General features: G+C 47.9%; 1 protein-coding gene across 3 annotated transcripts in view; it reads right to left on the bottom strand.

The window, feature by feature from the left end:
* PDCD11 (programmed cell death 11) overlaps nt 1-16,803 on the bottom strand; it is a 47,296-nt gene that overhangs the window by 1,956 nt on the left and 28,537 nt on the right. Inside the window, exons 21-35 of one of the 3 annotated variants that reach the window (XM_066238437.1) lie at nt 16,591-16,653; nt 12,447-12,555; nt 10,595-10,684; nt 10,317-10,419; nt 9,304-9,481; nt 6,725-6,781; nt 5,587-5,709; nt 4,862-4,984; nt 4,186-4,462; nt 3,890-4,006; nt 2,679-2,825; nt 2,209-2,459; nt 1,308-1,476; nt 833-986; nt 247-412 (exon numbers count right to left, since the gene is read on the bottom strand). In XM_066238437.1, coding sequence (XP_066094534.1) covers nt 247-412; nt 833-986; nt 1,308-1,476; nt 2,209-2,459; nt 2,679-2,825; nt 3,890-4,006; nt 4,186-4,462; nt 4,862-4,984; nt 5,587-5,709; nt 6,725-6,781; nt 9,304-9,481; nt 10,317-10,419; nt 10,595-10,684; nt 12,447-12,555; nt 16,591-16,653 — 2,127 coding nt within the window. Of the gene's footprint in view, nt 1-246; nt 413-832; nt 987-1,307; nt 1,477-2,208; nt 2,460-2,678; nt 2,826-3,889; nt 4,007-4,185; nt 4,463-4,861; nt 4,985-5,586; nt 5,710-6,724; nt 6,782-9,303; nt 9,482-10,316; nt 10,420-10,594; nt 10,685-12,446; nt 12,556-16,590; nt 16,654-16,803 lie in introns of those variants that run through there. The other 2 variants (XM_066238438.1, XR_010726530.1) reach the window with 2 other exon arrangements.

Below are 16,803 nucleotides of genomic sequence, written 5' to 3'. Positions count from 1 at the left end.
GAGTCTCCTCACCGCCAGGCCAGCGGCCAGCCTATCTCCCAGCCAAGGTCCCCAACCCTGACCTGAGTCTGGCCCGAGACAGGAAATGGGAACGCCGCAGGACCCGAGTGTCATGTCAAAGCTGTTTTCCCAGATGGAGTAAGACAACAGGGATACTGGAGCTGCTGTGGTTGCTGGAAGCCATCGCTTGGCCCAGGTCCCCGCACCCCCACCGAGAATTCGGCCTGGTCCGTCTTCCCCTCTCACCGGACTTCCTTCTGGCTGCCATGCTTGATGGTCATGTCGATGTAGACTGACCAGACATCTGTGCGCTTTGGGTAGGTGCTCAGTGTATTCTCGAACATGGCTTTGGCCCGCTCTGCGTCCCCCAGCTGGAACTCGAGCTGAGCAAACTTGGAGATCACATCCACATCTGCAGGGAGAGGACAGCTCAGACACACAGAGCAGAAGACTGCTCACCACAATGTGCTCCAGGTCTGAGTCTGACTCCTGACTCCCTGCTCGTGGTCCCAAGACACAGGTGATGATGACAAGAGGGACGGTGGGGTAGATTTAGGGCCAAATATACAGATGGGCACTGATCTATGACTCCCACAGCAGACACCCTACTCTCTGGGGGGCAGGGGCAACAGAATTAGTGCTAACTGCTTTTTGTTCCTCCATCCTCAGAGATAAGGACCTGAAGTGAAATATGCATTATGTTCATGAGCAGGTAGCTATGTAACCTCCACAAGGCTCCTACCACCAGCCTCAGATGAGGAGACCAAGACCCCATGCCCAGATATGAGTCTCATGTTCAGGAACTGGGCCGACGGTAGGACTAAGCACTCACGCTCCCGTTTAGGCAGGCACTCCAGGGCTCGCTGCATCACACGGTGACTGGCCCCAGCCTGGCCCCTCCTCAGAAGAAAGGCGCCATATTTGATCCAGACAGCCTTCTCCTGACGGAAACGCTTCAGCATCCGACTGTAGAGTTCACTGGCTTCCTATGAGACAAGGCAAGCTCAGGAAAGTGCAACAGAGGGGACAACAGACAGGCAGCTCCGCTGGGAGAAACCACCCGGGCTCACTGACTGATCATGCACAGGCCCTAGTGGGGGGGGGGGTCACAGAGTGGGGGGGGGTCACAGAGATGAGGCCCACATGATGGGGAGTCCCCCTACCAACCCTGTGCCCCCATGCAGCCAAAGACCAGAACTGGACCCAGAACACGGGGATTCTGCCCTGAGACTTCCCTGCTGCCTCTGTGACCCCCAGGGAGTCTGTTTCTGAGTGGCTGGGGACGCTGCGGCAGGCCAGACTCCTACCTGGAACTTCCCTGACTTGGTGTAGACGTCGGCCAGCTGGAGAAAGACCTTGAGCGGATCATTGTACTGCACGGCCTGCTCGAAGACCTTGGTCAGTGACTCCTGAGAGCCGTACATGTTCTCCAGGTTCAGCAGAGCCACCCACACGTTCAGCTTCTCCTGCTCCTCTCTGGAGGGAGAGCAGTGGGCACATGAGCTCCCCTGTCCCAGCCCAAAGAGCCCCCCTCCGGGGACGTCGAGGGGAGCAGCCTCCTCCTCCTAGGCTCCCTCTGCGCCCTCGATTCCTGCGACAGGTGCAGGCAGAGAGGCCCTGGCCCAGCGCAGCTCACGTGGCACAGGAACCCCAACCCAAACTGCTGGGTCCGGGGCTCCCAGACAGAGGCTCTACCTGGCTGTACCTCCAAGTCCAGGAAGGAAACCTACCAAATCGCAAACTAGCCTGAGGTTTGACTTGGAAGGAGCAGAACCTCTAGTCTGATTCTCTCCCCAAACTAAGACAATGAAGGACTGCCATTCCTTTCATTAGCCCTCAGGAAACTAACTTCTCTCTGCCTGCAAATAACCCCTACAGGGCTAGCCCCCAGGTCCGTGAAAGCTGTGTTCCCTGTTCTACTTCTGTTTCAAGTTGGGCCCTTATTTAAGTCAGGGACTCCTGTAAATGTTACCCTTAGCGGTGTCAGTGAAGTGGAGAATAAAATATAAATGGACAGATCTATTTCACAGAGGGCACACCTATGAGAGCGCCTGGGAACTTCTGGGAACCCCTGGTGGCAGCCACTCCAACTGCCATCGGTCTGCCGAGGAAGAAATGATCCACGGATGGCTATTTCCGCAATCTGCGGAGATGTGGCTCTTCCTATCAGAAGGCCTCTCTCTGATACAGGGGGGACAAAGCCCAGACCTGAAGGAGATGGTCTTGAGAGCCCTCTCGGCCACGGCCCGGGCCTTCTCGATCTCCGTGGCCTGCAGGTGGAAGGCCATGTACTGCAGCCAGAGAATGGAGCTGTTGGGAGAACTCAGCACCAGCCGGTCAAAGTCATCCGCTGACTCTGGCTGTCGTGCAGGGTCCATCAGCGCCTCCTCAGTGCGGCACAGCTCTCTCTCTGCCCTCTGCTTCTCCAACTCCCTCTCCTTCCTGCTTTTCCTCTTCTGCTATGACAGGCAAAAATAAAGTGAGTAACCAGCTCCTCAGACCCTGGGCACGTCTGTGATAGAAGCCAAGAGTTGGCAGGGCTGCCCATGGCTCTATAAATACTCCTGGGCCTGAGACCACCCCAGCCTTCCGGGAGATACCCACAGCCAGGACAGGGCCCAGGAGACTGGCACCAAGGCATCCCTACAAAGAGGACAAAGTGCTGCAAGATACGACACCGTGGCTTGCTGTGGCTTCTCGTCCTCGCTATCGGAGCTCTCTTCTCGAGGTGGCAAGGCTGGGGTCAGGGAGTCCAGCCCCACGTCCCAAACGAAGCTGGAAGACAGCTGCAGCCGGGGCACTTCTGCTGGCCTGGTCTGCTTCTCCTGGAAGACCGCGGGGGTGAGGAAAGCACTCCTCCACTGCTCCACCCCAGCCCCTCCCGCCTGGAGGACAGGGGTTCCCTCCACGCTCAGCGAACTCTCCCCTCCTCACAGGGCCAGACACGCCCCAGTCTACCAGGGAAAGCTTAGAGACAAAAACTTTCTTTGTGGCCCTGGCCAGTTGGCTCAGTGGTAGAAAGTCGGCCTGGTGTGCAGAAGTCCCGGGTTTGATTCCCAGCCAGGGCACACAGAAGAAGCACCCATCTGTTTCTCCACCCTTCCCCCTCTCCTTCCTCTCTGTCTCTCTCTTCCTCGGAGGCTCCATTGGAGCGAAGTTTGCTGGGGCGCTGAGGATGGCTGTGTGGCCTCTGCCTCAGGCGCTAGAATGGCTCTGGTTGCTACAGAGCGACGCCCCAGATGGGCAGAGCATTACCCCCTGGTGGACATGCTGGGTGGATCCCAGTCGGGCGCATGCGGGAGTCTGTCTGACTGCCTCCCTGTTTCCAACCTCAGAAAAATATTTTAAAAAATTTTTTAAAAAACAAAAAACTTTCTTTGTAAATCATTTCACTTAGATAACAAGTTTTATATATATATAAGTTATACACACACACACACACAAAATAACACATGTATTAAATAACAGTTAAGCTAGGACAGAGATGACAATCGTTTTGAGGATGGTAGGGACGCGGTGCCTAGTCTGGGAAGGCCTCCCACACCCAGCCCTCGGTTCAGGTAGCATCGTTCTGATTTTTCAGAGGGGAGTTCAGGCTCAGGAACGCTAAGCCTCCTTTTTACCTGCCCATCCCACTAATTTATTCAGTTTCACTCAATATAATTAGAATTTAACCTGCCTACAATTTATCTTACGCAGCCCACTCTCTGGGTGAGACAGGGTCCCTCTCCTTAGGAGCTGACACCCAACTGGGGAAAGTACAGCCCCGCGGTCCCCTGCCTTACAGGAACGGGAAAGAGGGCGGTGCCAAAAGGAGCCAGCTCCTGGCAGGGGTCAGGGACTCCCCTCCCCAGAGCACCCCCCCCGCAGTGTTCAGTGCTGTCCTCACCTTGGCCAGCACACTCTTCTCCTCCACCTCCTCCTCTCCTTCCCGGTAATACACTTCAACTCCGCTATCGTTCTCCTCCACCGGAGCGGCTTCCTTCTGCTTTTTGTTTCCCCGATCCTGGGAAGACACGTGGGGAGGTGCTGGGCCACCCTTCTTGCCCAGGAGCACCCTAAGCTGCCCTCCCTCCACCCCTCCAAACTCACACTGTTGTGTCCCAGAGAAGGCAAGACAGCTGCCAGGCTGGCTCTGAAAAGCTCTCCTTCCCACCAGAGGGGAGGCACCCCCTGGGGACATACCTGCTCGCTACCGGACTCTGGGCGTGGCCGCTTGCCCCGCTTCTTCCCTGGTGGCTTCTGGGGCTCTTTCTTCCCTTGGCTAGGCAGCTGCGCCTCCTCCAGACCCTTCCGGTTCCTCTTCTCCTTCTCTTGTCTTTTGCTGGCTCTCCCCTCTGCTTCTATCCGCCTCTCCTCTTGCTCTAGAAGTGGCAGGCCTAGGGAGGCAGGAAACACGTCCGGCTTCCCTGTGCTGCCCGGAAGGAACGACAACTCTACCAGTTTCTTCTGGTGCTTCACCCTGCGACAGGAGAGAGGGTGGGCAAAGACAGCAAGGAGTACAGCAAAGGGACACAGCAGGCAGGCCAGGCCTTCCTCTCGTGGACCCACCGTTTCCTGGGCCCCGCCCCACCCACCCTGGAATCCTTCAGTGTGCTTAGAAATGACTGCACATTCCCCAGGCTTAGTAGTGAAACACAGGGGGAAGCTGTGATGTTCCTCTACTTTGTCCCCAACAACAAGTGTCTCCACACCTGCTTTTAAGATCTGAGGTTGAAGATTCCAAACAAAGGGGCTTCATTCATCAGAACACTCACACTCGCCACTACTCAGGCCGTTCTATTCAAGTTTACCTCTAAATCCCCTCCCTGGGCTCCCGGAGAAAGGGGCGGAGGGGGCGAAGAGGGAAGAAGGCACCCACCTTAGGACCTTGGCTGTGAGCAGCTTCCCTTCGGGGAGGTGGCTGTTATAAAGGGCTTTCTTGGACGTCTTGTACTGGGAGACATGTGGGTGCCGGGCCAAACCCACAACTGAGGGGCCAAGGCTGACAGAAGACAGAGGGGGGCCGCCTTTGGTCACAAGTACAACAACAGAGTCCCAGTCAAGCCCATTGTTTCCACCTTCCCGGGGATCCAAGTTGTGAGCAGGATTTACAACAGACATAAGCTCCTGGCATTCAAAAGTATAAAGAGGGCTTGCTTTGTAAACTGGAGAAATTGTCAAGCACAATGGAAATGTGACTGCAGGACAATTTCACCCCACCCCAGAGCATCACAACGTGTAACTCACAAGCTGCTAGAAAGACAAAGGTGAAGAAACAGAATAGCAGGGAGGCTATAACATCCGATGGTTGTGAATATTCCAGGACTTCACATAACACTTACAAACCACAATCACAAGCTAAGTCAAAATCCAAACATATTTAAAACTGAAAATGGACAGGCCATATTCTTTGTCCAAAACACCAAATAAGGGTAATTCAAAACTTTTTTTTAAAGCAAAAACAAGTTGGAAGTGAAAAAACTGGTGGAAACTGACACCCTCCTTCCTTCACAGTCCCTTCAGAGAAGGTGACTGAGGACAGCGGCCTCGGGCAGGCCCGCAGGGACCCAGGCTGGCCCACGTCCCCAGGCTCCCCCCACTCACCCTAGGAGCACACCCTGTGACTGGACAGACTCCACATAGCCCCTCAGGAGCTGCCCTTCCTGAACGTCCTGGATGGAGTTAATCTCAGGATCTGGGATTTTGCTTTTCGTCTCTGGGTTTGTCCTAAAGGAATAAAAGGCTTACATGTAAACAACTCTGATCCCCCTCCCCCCACTTCCCCTCCAGTCCACTTGGGATACAAACTTTTTTTTTCTTATTTAGAAAATTAACTTTAACAGGGTGACATTGATCAATAAGAGTATATAGGTCTCAGGTAAACATTACTATAGCATTTATATTGTATATCCATCACCCAAAATCAAATCATTTTCCGTCACCTTATACCCATCCCTCTTTACACCCTTCCCCCACCCACTGGGATACAAACTTTATATGCAAGAACATGACTCTGGACTTGCCAGTAAGATACAGAGCAGTGATTTGCAACTTTTTTCATCTCATGGCACACATAAACCAATTACCAAAATTCTGCAGCACACCAAAATATATTATTTGCTGATCTGGCAAAAAAAACGTATAATTTTGCTTCATTCACACTGGACGGCTATTGTTGTATTGGCAGTTATCATTTTTTTATTTGACAATTTAAGGGAAAAAGAGGTCAGTGCCTGACTTAATAGTCCGTTATCACATGTTTTAAAAATTCCTGTGGCACAGCAGTTGAAAATTGCTGGTACAGAGCGCAGCCCTACGCTGTCCTGAAGCCGTGTCACCGGGGACACTGTCTTTGAGTTGTCTATGCAAAAACAGGGAGAGGCTGACCAAGCCTCAAACCTAAAGCCCTGACCCTATCAACATCCATTTCTAACCATGGACCAAGCAGACCTTGAGCCAATCCACTTCACGACACTCTCACCCCTGCTGTGGAATGTGGAATAGGGCTACCATCTGCCCACATTTGGATGCCTGAACCTTTCCCTGGGGAACAAGAGCCTAGCAGACAGGTTCTTCCAGAAATCCAAATGTCCTCAGCTTTTCTGGATATAAACGGGGTCATGTATAAGGTGACAAGCAGAGAAGAAAGGTGGAAAGGCCAAAGGCTGTGTCAGACCCACGGAGCCTTTCCTCAGACCTACGTGGGTTCTCCCACTCTTGTCCCGGGGACACAGACACCTACCTGGATGATCGGAGTGACAAAGTCAACACATCACTTGCAGCAGAAAGGACATAACACCTGCATGGGAGCAAAAAAGGAAATACTGACATTTCAGCCTCTCAGGAGACAGCCAAGGGCCTCAGTTTCCTCTCCGCATGGCTGACCAACAGGCAAGAGAAAGAGACGTGAGACCTGGGCTCTCTCTGCCCTTCATTCTGTTGCAAACCTGCTGAGGGACTCGGGACAAGTCCCATCACTTCTCTGAGCCTCAGTTTACTAGTCTGTTAGGTAAAAATTAACGCTACCTGCTCCTTTACTCAATAGGTGCTGGGAGAAGAAAATGGGAAAACAAAAGCCCTCTGGCAGACGTAGAGTCACGCAGTCTTTAGGAAATAAGACCAGCCCGCAACAGGTCCTGGGAGCCTGTGATCTCAGTGAGACAGTAACCACGAGACACAGTGACCAGGGGACGACTAGGTACTACTGCGGACTCAAGGCAGCTGAGCAGTGAGGTCCGAGCTCAGGAGACTTCCAGGAGGTAAGCAGGGTTTGCTCTCTGGTTGGGTTTCCAAACTTATTTCATCTAAAATGGCAATTAGTAGCCCAAAGTCACAAAGTGTAGACTCTTAGCACTAGCAAGGGTCTCAGAAACAGCCCAGCCCAAATCTTCCTCACAACAGGCATCAGCCTTCTACAACACGGCATCATAACCCCCAAGGCAGGAAAAGTCCTGCAGGGGTCGCCTAATTTATTACCCACCTCTGATGGAGAAAGGAATTATAACGAAACATTACTAAATGAACCTGTTTAGGTTGGGCTATAAATAGATCTATTTAAAATAAATATTTTATCAAAACTCACACCTGCATTTTGTAAGGCTCAAAAGACAAAAAGCAGAGATGACCCTGGATTTCTCTCCGACTGCTTTGCTCCTCCGCCCAGGCCCTGTGTGTTTTGTGCTGTTTAGCTCTGATTGGTGGCTGGGCATCCAGGCAGGTGCTGGTGGCAGGGACGCTTGAGATGGGAAACAGTAAGTTACCACTTCAGTCTCTGCCTCTTGAAGGCGTCCACCCTGCTGTTAGCTTACTCTGTCCTCAGGAAAGTCTTCACTGTCTCAAGCTGAAATCTGCCTCTGCAATGCTAGTTTACTCAGGCTATAAAATGGTTTTAAGACTCGGGGGTTATTTCTTGTGCATGTAAGAGGTTCATAAATAAATCAACCCTTAACAGCAAAGAGTTACTATTCTTTTACAGAGAGCACCTACACATCGGTGTTTTCTGGTTTTTTTTTTTTTTATTAAAAGGATGAATGTTTCAGTATGAAAACAAGCACACGACATGGACAAGAGAAGCACAGAACAAATACAGACAGCCAATAAATATGAAAAATCACCACGCAAACATAAGAAGTGTAAATTAAATGGGAGATCAATTTTTTTCTATTCAATGTCTAAGATTAAAAATTAAGTGTTGAGCCTGACCAGCGGATGGTATAATGGATAAAGCGTCAACCTGGGATGCTGAGGACCCAGGTTCAAAACCCAGAGGTCGCCAGCTTGAGCGCGGGCTCACCAGCTTGAGTGCAGGGACGCTGGCTTGAAGCCCAAGGTTACTGGCTCAAGCAAGGGGTCACTGGCTCAGCTGTGGCCCCTCCAGTCAAGGAACATATGAGAAAGCAATCCATGAACAACTAAAGTGATGCAACTATATGTTGATGCCTCTCATCTCTCTCCCTTCCTGTCAGTCTGTCCCTCTCTCTCTCCCTAAAAATAAAACAAATATTAAATGTTGATAGAGGTGTGAGAAATGAACAATCATATTTAGTATCAATAGGGATACCAATTAACACAGTCTCTTTAAAGCGCAATTTGGCAGTAAGTATAACATCATTTGGCCATTTTACTTCTAGGGATGTATTTCACAGATATACTTATACCAGCATCGGAACACATGCGCAAAGATACACACTCCAACATCATTGTCCACCAGCAGGAAACTTTTTGAATAAATTGTCATTTAAAAAGGCACATAACAATACTAAAAAAATGCTAAAAGTAAGGTGAAAGAACAAGGTTGATTTAGATATATTAGCATGGGAAAAGAAAAAGATCCATGATAAACTGCTATGAGAAAAAAGAAGTTGCAGAACATAAAACAAAATTCTATTCTAGAAAGGTAAATTATACCCATATGTGTTAAAGCCCTTTTAAAAAAGTTTATATTTGTTGATTTGAGAGAACGGAAGGGGGGAGGGAAAGAGAGAACCACTGATTTGTTGTTGCATGTCTCACTTACTTATGTATTCATTGGCTGACTCTTGTATGTGTCCTGACCAGGCCTGCAGCCATAACCTTGGTATATTGGGACAACACTCTAACCAACTGAGCTACCCTGCCAGGGATGTATTAAAGTCTTGAAAGATAGAAAACAAAGTGTATAATGGCCAAAAGTTGTAGAGAAAATGAGAAATCATAGATGTTTTCATCTTCTATACTACTTTTCTTTCTGATACATAATCCTGTATTACCTCTAAAATTAAAAGGGAAAAAAAACCCCATAATCCCACAAGTAGCTGAAAAGATAAAGAAAACAGTACCTACCTGACAATCTGCTGGGGAGTGAAGTCTTCCAGGGGCGTCTCTGAGTAGGAGTCACTCACATGAAATACACTGACTGTTCCAATCCTCCCAGAGGGGAAGGAAACCGTCAGCCCCTTCCTGGGAGTCACCTTCACCACTCGGCCCATGGCCACTTCCCCCTTTTCAAGCCTGTGAGGACCTGGTAGGAGAAGAACCTGATTCAGGGAAGAGTAAGTGAGCCGAGAAAGAAGCTGGAATGCTGACCGACACAGGCTGCGGAGGGTGGGAGCTGCCCAGACTTGGGGTATCTACACTGAATGGACCAGAATAATCATGAAGACCCAGAGTATCATGCCATGCAGTCAAGTATCCAGGGCCATGTGGTGGACAACCCTTTCTGAGACGTACAAAAATCAAGTGTGTAGGTAAAGGTGACGCAGGCCAAGGAATAAAGCTCCAAGAGGAAAAGGGTTCCAAGAAAGCACCAAGCACACAAGTCTTTCTGACGACTCAAATACTGAAGGCAGGCCCTGGCCGGTTGGCTCAGCGGTAGAGCGTCGGCCTGGCGTGTGGGGGACCCGGGTTCGATTCCCGGCCAGGGCACACAGGAGAAGCGCCCATTTGCTTCTCCACCCCCACCCCCTCCTTCCTCTCTGTCTCTCTCTTCCCCTCCCGCAGCCAAGGCTCCATTGGAGCAAAGATGGCCCAGGCGCTGGAGATGGCTCCTTGGCCTCTGCCCCAGGCGCTAGAGTGGCTCTGGTCGTGGCAGAGTGACGCCCCAAGGGGCAGAGCGTTGCCCCCTGGTGGGCAGAGCCTCGCCCCTGGTGGGCGTGCCGGGTGGATCCCGGTCGGGCGCATGCAGGAGTCTGTCTGACTGTCTCTCCCCGTTTCCAGCTTCAGAAAAATACACACACACACACACACACACACACACAAAAATACTGAAGGCACCCTTTGATCTGGGCAATAGCCGAAGACCACTTCCAACTCCTTTCCACCCTCTCCCTTCCAGACCGGGGACCAATTCATCACACCTATGAGTGACAGACACAAGAAGGCCTTGGAGGAAGTTGGGCCAACCACAGTGGCCTTCAGGGCCTGGCCAATCTGGAACTTCTTATCTGGATGTTTCAGAACCTGGAAGGACAAGAAAACTCCTCTGATGTTTAAAGAAAGGTCTATCATTTATCCAAACCGCGTAGCATTTAAATCTCTATAGCAAGTATCTCCCAACCAGCCCTGACACACAGCAGACGTGGAGCCGTGCTCAGGGAGCCTGGCTCTCCTCTCCAGGGACCTCGAGCACACTGACCTTGAAGCTAAGAGAAGTGAGCAACAGGGGAATTCTTCCCCGGATGTCTGGAGCCATCTCCACCTCAAGCCATTTCTTAATCACATTGTACTGAGGGAAAAAAAACAAAAAACCAGGAGAAATAGAATGAGAGACGAGCATTTCTTCTTTTCTCTTCATTAAAACACAGCCTCTTGCCTGACCAGGAGGTGGCGCAGTGGATAGAGCGCGGACTGGGATGCAGAGGACCCAGGTTCGAGACCCCAAGGATGCCAGCTTGAGTGTGGGCTCATCTGGTTTGAGATAAGCTCACCAGCTTGGACCCAAGGTCACTGGCTCGAGCAAGGGGTTACTCGGTCTGCTGAAGGCACCGCGGTCAAGGCACATATGAGAAAGCAATCAATGAACAACTAATGTGTCCCAATGCACAACAAAAAACTAATGATTGATGCTTCTCATCTCTCTGTTCCTGTCTGTCTGTCCCTGTCTATCCCTCTCTCTGACTCTCTCTCTGTTTCTGTAAAAAAAAACAAAAAACAAAAAACAACAACAACAAAAAAAACACAGCCTCTTCTAAATTCACAGGAGAAAAAGGACCCTAATCCTATATTTTTCCAAGGGACAGGAATCCACCTCTACATCCTAATGCTCTTGCCCAACTTCCACTTCTCACAGGCTTCACTCAGGGTCTAGCTCAGAGCCTTTGCTAGCCCAGCCGGAAGTGCATTTCTTTTGGTGCTTAACTATTTAGGAGGCAAAATAGACCTTAGAGAGGCTCTCAAGTGGCAGGGCCAGTCGGGCCAATCCCCTGACCCATGCAGCCTCCACCAAGCTCAGCTGTGCCCAGTGACTGTTAATCGGCTGCAGGGACCAACATCTTATCTCTGTCAATTTAGATGTTGACCTTTCACTGTTTACACAGCCTCCTACCCTAAACACACATCCTAATTTTTAAGTAAATTTAACAGAAAATCTATCTATCAAGCAGCCATTATGCTCATGGCACGATAGTGATAAATAAAAGCCAGGCCCTGCCTTCAAGGAGATGACAGTCTACATCGAATAAGTCAAGTGAATATGCAAATAGCTAGAGCAGCAGCAATATGGAGGAAATACAATATGCTATGGGAAAATATAGAAGAATTAGTAATAAGGGGGGATTATCTGTGCTGAACCCTGAATGTTTGTAGGCAATAGGAAGAGAGGACACTCCAGGCACAGATCAAAAGAAGATAACAGAGGAGGTTTTCAGTATGACTGGTACACCAGACTTGTGATTAGATTATAAAGAACATTAAATACCTCTCTAAGGCATCTGGGTTTCTACACACCTATAGACAGCAGGAAATTAAAGGAACCAAGCAGCAGTGACATGGTCAGACAGATGCTTATGGAAGAAAAATCTGACAGCAATGAAGGAGTTATTCTTCAAGATCAAGCCCAGGCCAACTAGCATAATTCTCACTGATCTCTTCCCTTTTCTGAACTCCCGTTCCACTTGGAGTTAGAAGACACAGTCTGGCACCCAATATGGTTTTGCACTGCATCTGAACTCTACGAAAGGCAAGAATCTAAAATCCAGTACGGCATTTATTTTAAATTTTGTTCTATCATGTCTTTTTCTCCCCATGCTGTATAATTAATCTATAAACATGTTGAATTGTGAATTGCTTGCTAGCTGTTTCGTAAACTATAAATCTAGCTCTTTGATCAGACCAGAAAGCTTTCTAGGAGTGAGGCCTTATATTGTCTCCCCAAACCATCATGGCAGCAAACACAGAATCAAAGCCCAGTGCTAAGGGCCCTTGTCTCCAGCTTCTCCTTTCCTTCTGAGGAAAGGATGGCATCTCATTGCAAGACATGTATCACTCACCTTCTTAAAGAAGCAAGTCACGGTCTGACCAGCCTGGTAATGTTTAATCTTCTCCAAAGGGCTAACAGAGTGAGTGTCGAGAGCAGTGTGGCCATCCTTCTCCAGCTCACTGTTTGCAGGAAGGCAATGGTGAGAGTAAACCAAACTCTGGATAAGCCTCTGGCTTAAAACCCCCCTCTGTCCCAAGGGCCATGGACAGATTATATAGGACTCCCCAACTCATACATACCCTACACACCCCCATTCCTCTCCCTAAAGGGGAAGGTTCACAACTCCGGCATGACAGCTCTTTTCCATTCACTTACCTAGGTATGAACAAGCTATAAGGTAGGTAGCTACAATAACCTTTATAATTTCAAGAAACAAAATTATGTTAATTCCTTCATAATACTGTAGCTATTGCTTTACAGTTAGAACTGCTTTCACAAATAATCTTTCACAGAATGTGACAACACTCTTATGTATGAATTAGGCAGGGTAGATATTATTAAACTCATTCTACACTATTGAGCCAGGGCTCTGACTCAAAACTCTAGGGCTCTGCCCCCTATGCTACCTTGCCATTATCACTTCCTTGACTCTATTTCTTAGAAAAGCAACAGAAGGATGTAGTCTGAAAGTTATCAGTCACAAATTACTTTAAAGAGTCACAGAACTCCCAACCCTCTAACCCAGCCCAGCTAATGTCTCCGTAGTTAGGATGAAAAAAAAAATGCATTCACTCAACAGCTGACATTGGAATGCGTGTTATGGGCTGAACTGTGTCTCCCTCCCACCCTTCCAACTTCATATGTTGAAGTACTAACACCCAGTAACTCAGAATGTGACTATATACGGAGACAGGGAATTTAATGAGGGAACTAAGTTAAAGTGAGGTCATTAAAGTAGGCCTTAATCCAACATGCCTAGTGCCTTTATCAGAGCTTAGGCTACATTCAGTAACAATACAAATAACCTGGTTAAAAAACAGGACTTGAATAGACATTTCCTCAAAGAAGATACAGAAGTGGCCAATAAGCATATGAATAGGTCCTCAACACCACTAATCCTCAGGGAAATGCAAATCAGAACCACAGTGAAGTATCACCTCACATTTGTAAGGATGGCCATTATCAAACACAGAAAATTTGAAAAAAAAAAGAAGAGTGTTGGTGAGGATATGGTAAAAAGGGAACCTTCCCTTGGATACTGCTAACAGGCCTGTAAAACAGTGCCACTGCTATAGAAAACAGTATGGAGGTTCCTCAAAAAATTACAAATATAACCAGCATACGACCCAGCACTCCTGCTTCAGGCAGACATCCAGAAGTACTGAAAAGAGGATTTCAATGTAATGTACAGCATCGGGAATGTAGTCAATAGTATTATAACACCTTGGTATGACTACAGATGGTAACTGGACTTATATTGTGATCGTGTCGTATGTGTAAAAATATCAAATCACTATGCTGTACACCAGAAACTAATATAATGATGTTGGTCAACTATAAGTCAGTAAAAATGTATATTAAAAAGAGGACAATAGGATCTCAAAGAGGTATCTGTGCACTCATATTCACAGCACTATTCACAGCAAGCAGCCAAGATATGGAAGCAACCTGAATGCCCATCAATGGATGAATGGATAAACGTGGTATAGACATAACATGGAATATTATCCAGCCTTAAAGAGAAGGAAATCCTTATGCTACAACATGATTGCACCTGGAGAAGGTTATGCTAAGTGAAACTGGCCCCACTGGTCACAGAAGGGCTGTGCATGACCCCACTTACACCAGGCATCTACACTAGTCAAAGAAACAGTAAGGAGAATGATGGCTGCCAGAGGCAGATGGGGAGGGAGAAACAGTTGATCAATAGGTACAGAGTCTTGGCCATGCAAGATGACAAAGTTCGAAAGATCTGTTATACAACAATGAATATAGTTGACAATTCTGTTAATACACACTTAAAAACTGCTAAATTTGTAAAACGTATTTTTATCACAATAAAACAGAAAAGGAGATGAAGACAGACACAGATATAAGGAAAGACCATGTGAACACAAAGGAAGGAGACTGCCTTCCACAATTTGAAGCGAGAGGCCTCAGACCAACAAACCCTGCTGACACCTTAATCTAAGAGTTTGAGCCATCAGAATAGTGAGGAAATAGGTATCTGTTAAGCCCAAAACACACACATACACAATAGGCATGTGTTACCCTTTTCCTTTTTCCAAAATGATTTACAACTGCCTCTCTCAATAATAACTGCAAAAAAAGAGAAGGGTTGGCCTAATTGAATTAATGCTAGGAGAAAGCTCCCTGACCAGCAGGAATCCCAGAGATACATTAGAAGACCCAATTACTTCCTGCCCCTACAAAGAGTAACTGGGAGGAAGCGCCTTACCTTGAGTGACCCCAATAACCCTGAACCCAGCCTGCTCTACCACAGACAGCATTCTTTTTGTGCATGAGTTCTCCATTAGAACTGTGGACTGAAAATATGACTGTATGCCTCAATAAGTCAACACTTTCAATTAAATAAATGTTCTCCTCCTGACTTCAAAATTTGTACTTAAAACACAAGGATTAGAGAAATATGGCCATAATTCTACTATTACATTTATACTATGTTTCTTGGGGGCCTTGATTAAAATAAGTAACTATAAAAAATAGGTGCAGGAGGAGGTGGAAGATGTGCTCGAGTACATCTGTCCATCTTTCTGTTATTCTAACTACCATCTCTCACCTACTCCACAGGTGCACTGATTTCCTGACTTGCCCACGCTGCGACAGCCAAGTACCACCCCTGCGGTTCATACCAGTCTCCCGAGACTGGAGTAGACCAACAGCAGCAGTGTTAGCTAGTGAGACGGTTAAGAGACACTCAGGATCGCAGTAGGTTTTCCCTTACAGTCTTCATTAATTTAAGGCATCTATCCTTAGCTTGAATAAACCTGACTGAAACCCTTAATTAAACAAGACATCATGACTCAGGGGTATAAAGATGCTGCATTATAAAATGATTAATACGATGAGGTCTCCCCCCCCCCCACAACAAGACTGGAGGGGGACACAATCAAACACTACAAAACTAAAGAAACCAGAAATTAAACATGAATGTGTGGTCCACCACATCTCATTGTTTCAGAACTAAAGGGCTTACTTTGAGGCTGCAAGAGTGTTGTTAGCATTTGGAACTTAACATTCCAGGAATATTTCCTAATCTCAGAAATGAGCCTTCTCAGAAACATTCCACTTCCATTCTGGTACCTTCAGGACACGGACCAAACCTTACCCCCTTGAAAGTACCTTACGAGGTCCTTCCATAATAACTCTAGGCACAGAAAACCTAAATGTGGATGGAGCCTGGGCTGACTCTGCAGAGACACTCTCAGTCACGCACCGACCTTCACTCACTGATGGCCCAGCAAGTGTTTTTCTGTGTGTTTTGTTTGTTTTAATGGAGGAAGCAGAAAAAGGTAGGCCCGTGGATCAAAATGCTTAAGATCCTCTGAAAAAATGATCCCAGACAAACTGGACCCACCACTACATGAAACTGTTACTTACTTTTCTACCACCCAGAATTCCTCCTAGAACATTCCTCTGTAGAATCCACTAGGTCATGACCTAAAATGCCAGTCACCGAGCCGTAGCCTACACTCTAAGAACACGTACTCTTGGCTACGTGCTCTTATTTAGGGAACTGGGTTGAGAGCAAAATTATTTCTTTTTGTTGCATGCCAACAAACAGAACTGCGATCAAGCCTTAAAACGATACTTAGGCCCTGAACACAGCTTTTAATTAATTTTCTTTTTTATTTATTTATTAATTTTAGAGACAGAAGAAGGGAGAGACAGACGGACAGAAACATCAATCTGTTCCTGTATGTGCCCTAACGACCAGAAATCAAATCGACAACCTCTGCACATGAGGACAATGCTCTAACCAACTGAGCTATCTGGCCAGGGCTACATTAATTTTCATATACTCCTGCAAACTAGCCAGCTGAGAGCCAAATATCCCTACTAGAGAAATAAGTCAGCCTGGACAGACAAGCAAAGTAAGTCACAACACTGGTAAAATCGCGACTAGAACTCAGTTCTGGCCTCCGAAGTCCAGAGCTCTTGCCACGAGACCACATGACTGGAGCGCCCCTCACCTTGGCCGCACACTCAGCTCCGGGATGGTTCGAACAAACCTGGGATGACTTATTGGGAGAAACCTGGGGATACAAACGAGGTCAAATCATTTCTCTTTTTCTCTGGAACACCACAGTCTAGAAATCAGGTTCTTTCCCCACCAAATCGAGTTTAAAACCCCCTGCTGCACTGCCACACCGCCCCTGGTGACGTCAGGCCTGGGGTTCCCACTC

Source organism: Saccopteryx bilineata, chromosome 7, assembly GCF_036850765.1.
Source record: "Saccopteryx bilineata isolate mSacBil1 chromosome 7, mSacBil1_pri_phased_curated, whole genome shotgun sequence".
Classification (NCBI taxonomy): Eukaryota; Metazoa; Chordata; class Mammalia; order Chiroptera; family Emballonuridae; genus Saccopteryx; species Saccopteryx bilineata.
Note: the sequence above shows the minus strand (reverse complement) of the source record. Positions and strands in the feature narration are given on the sequence as shown.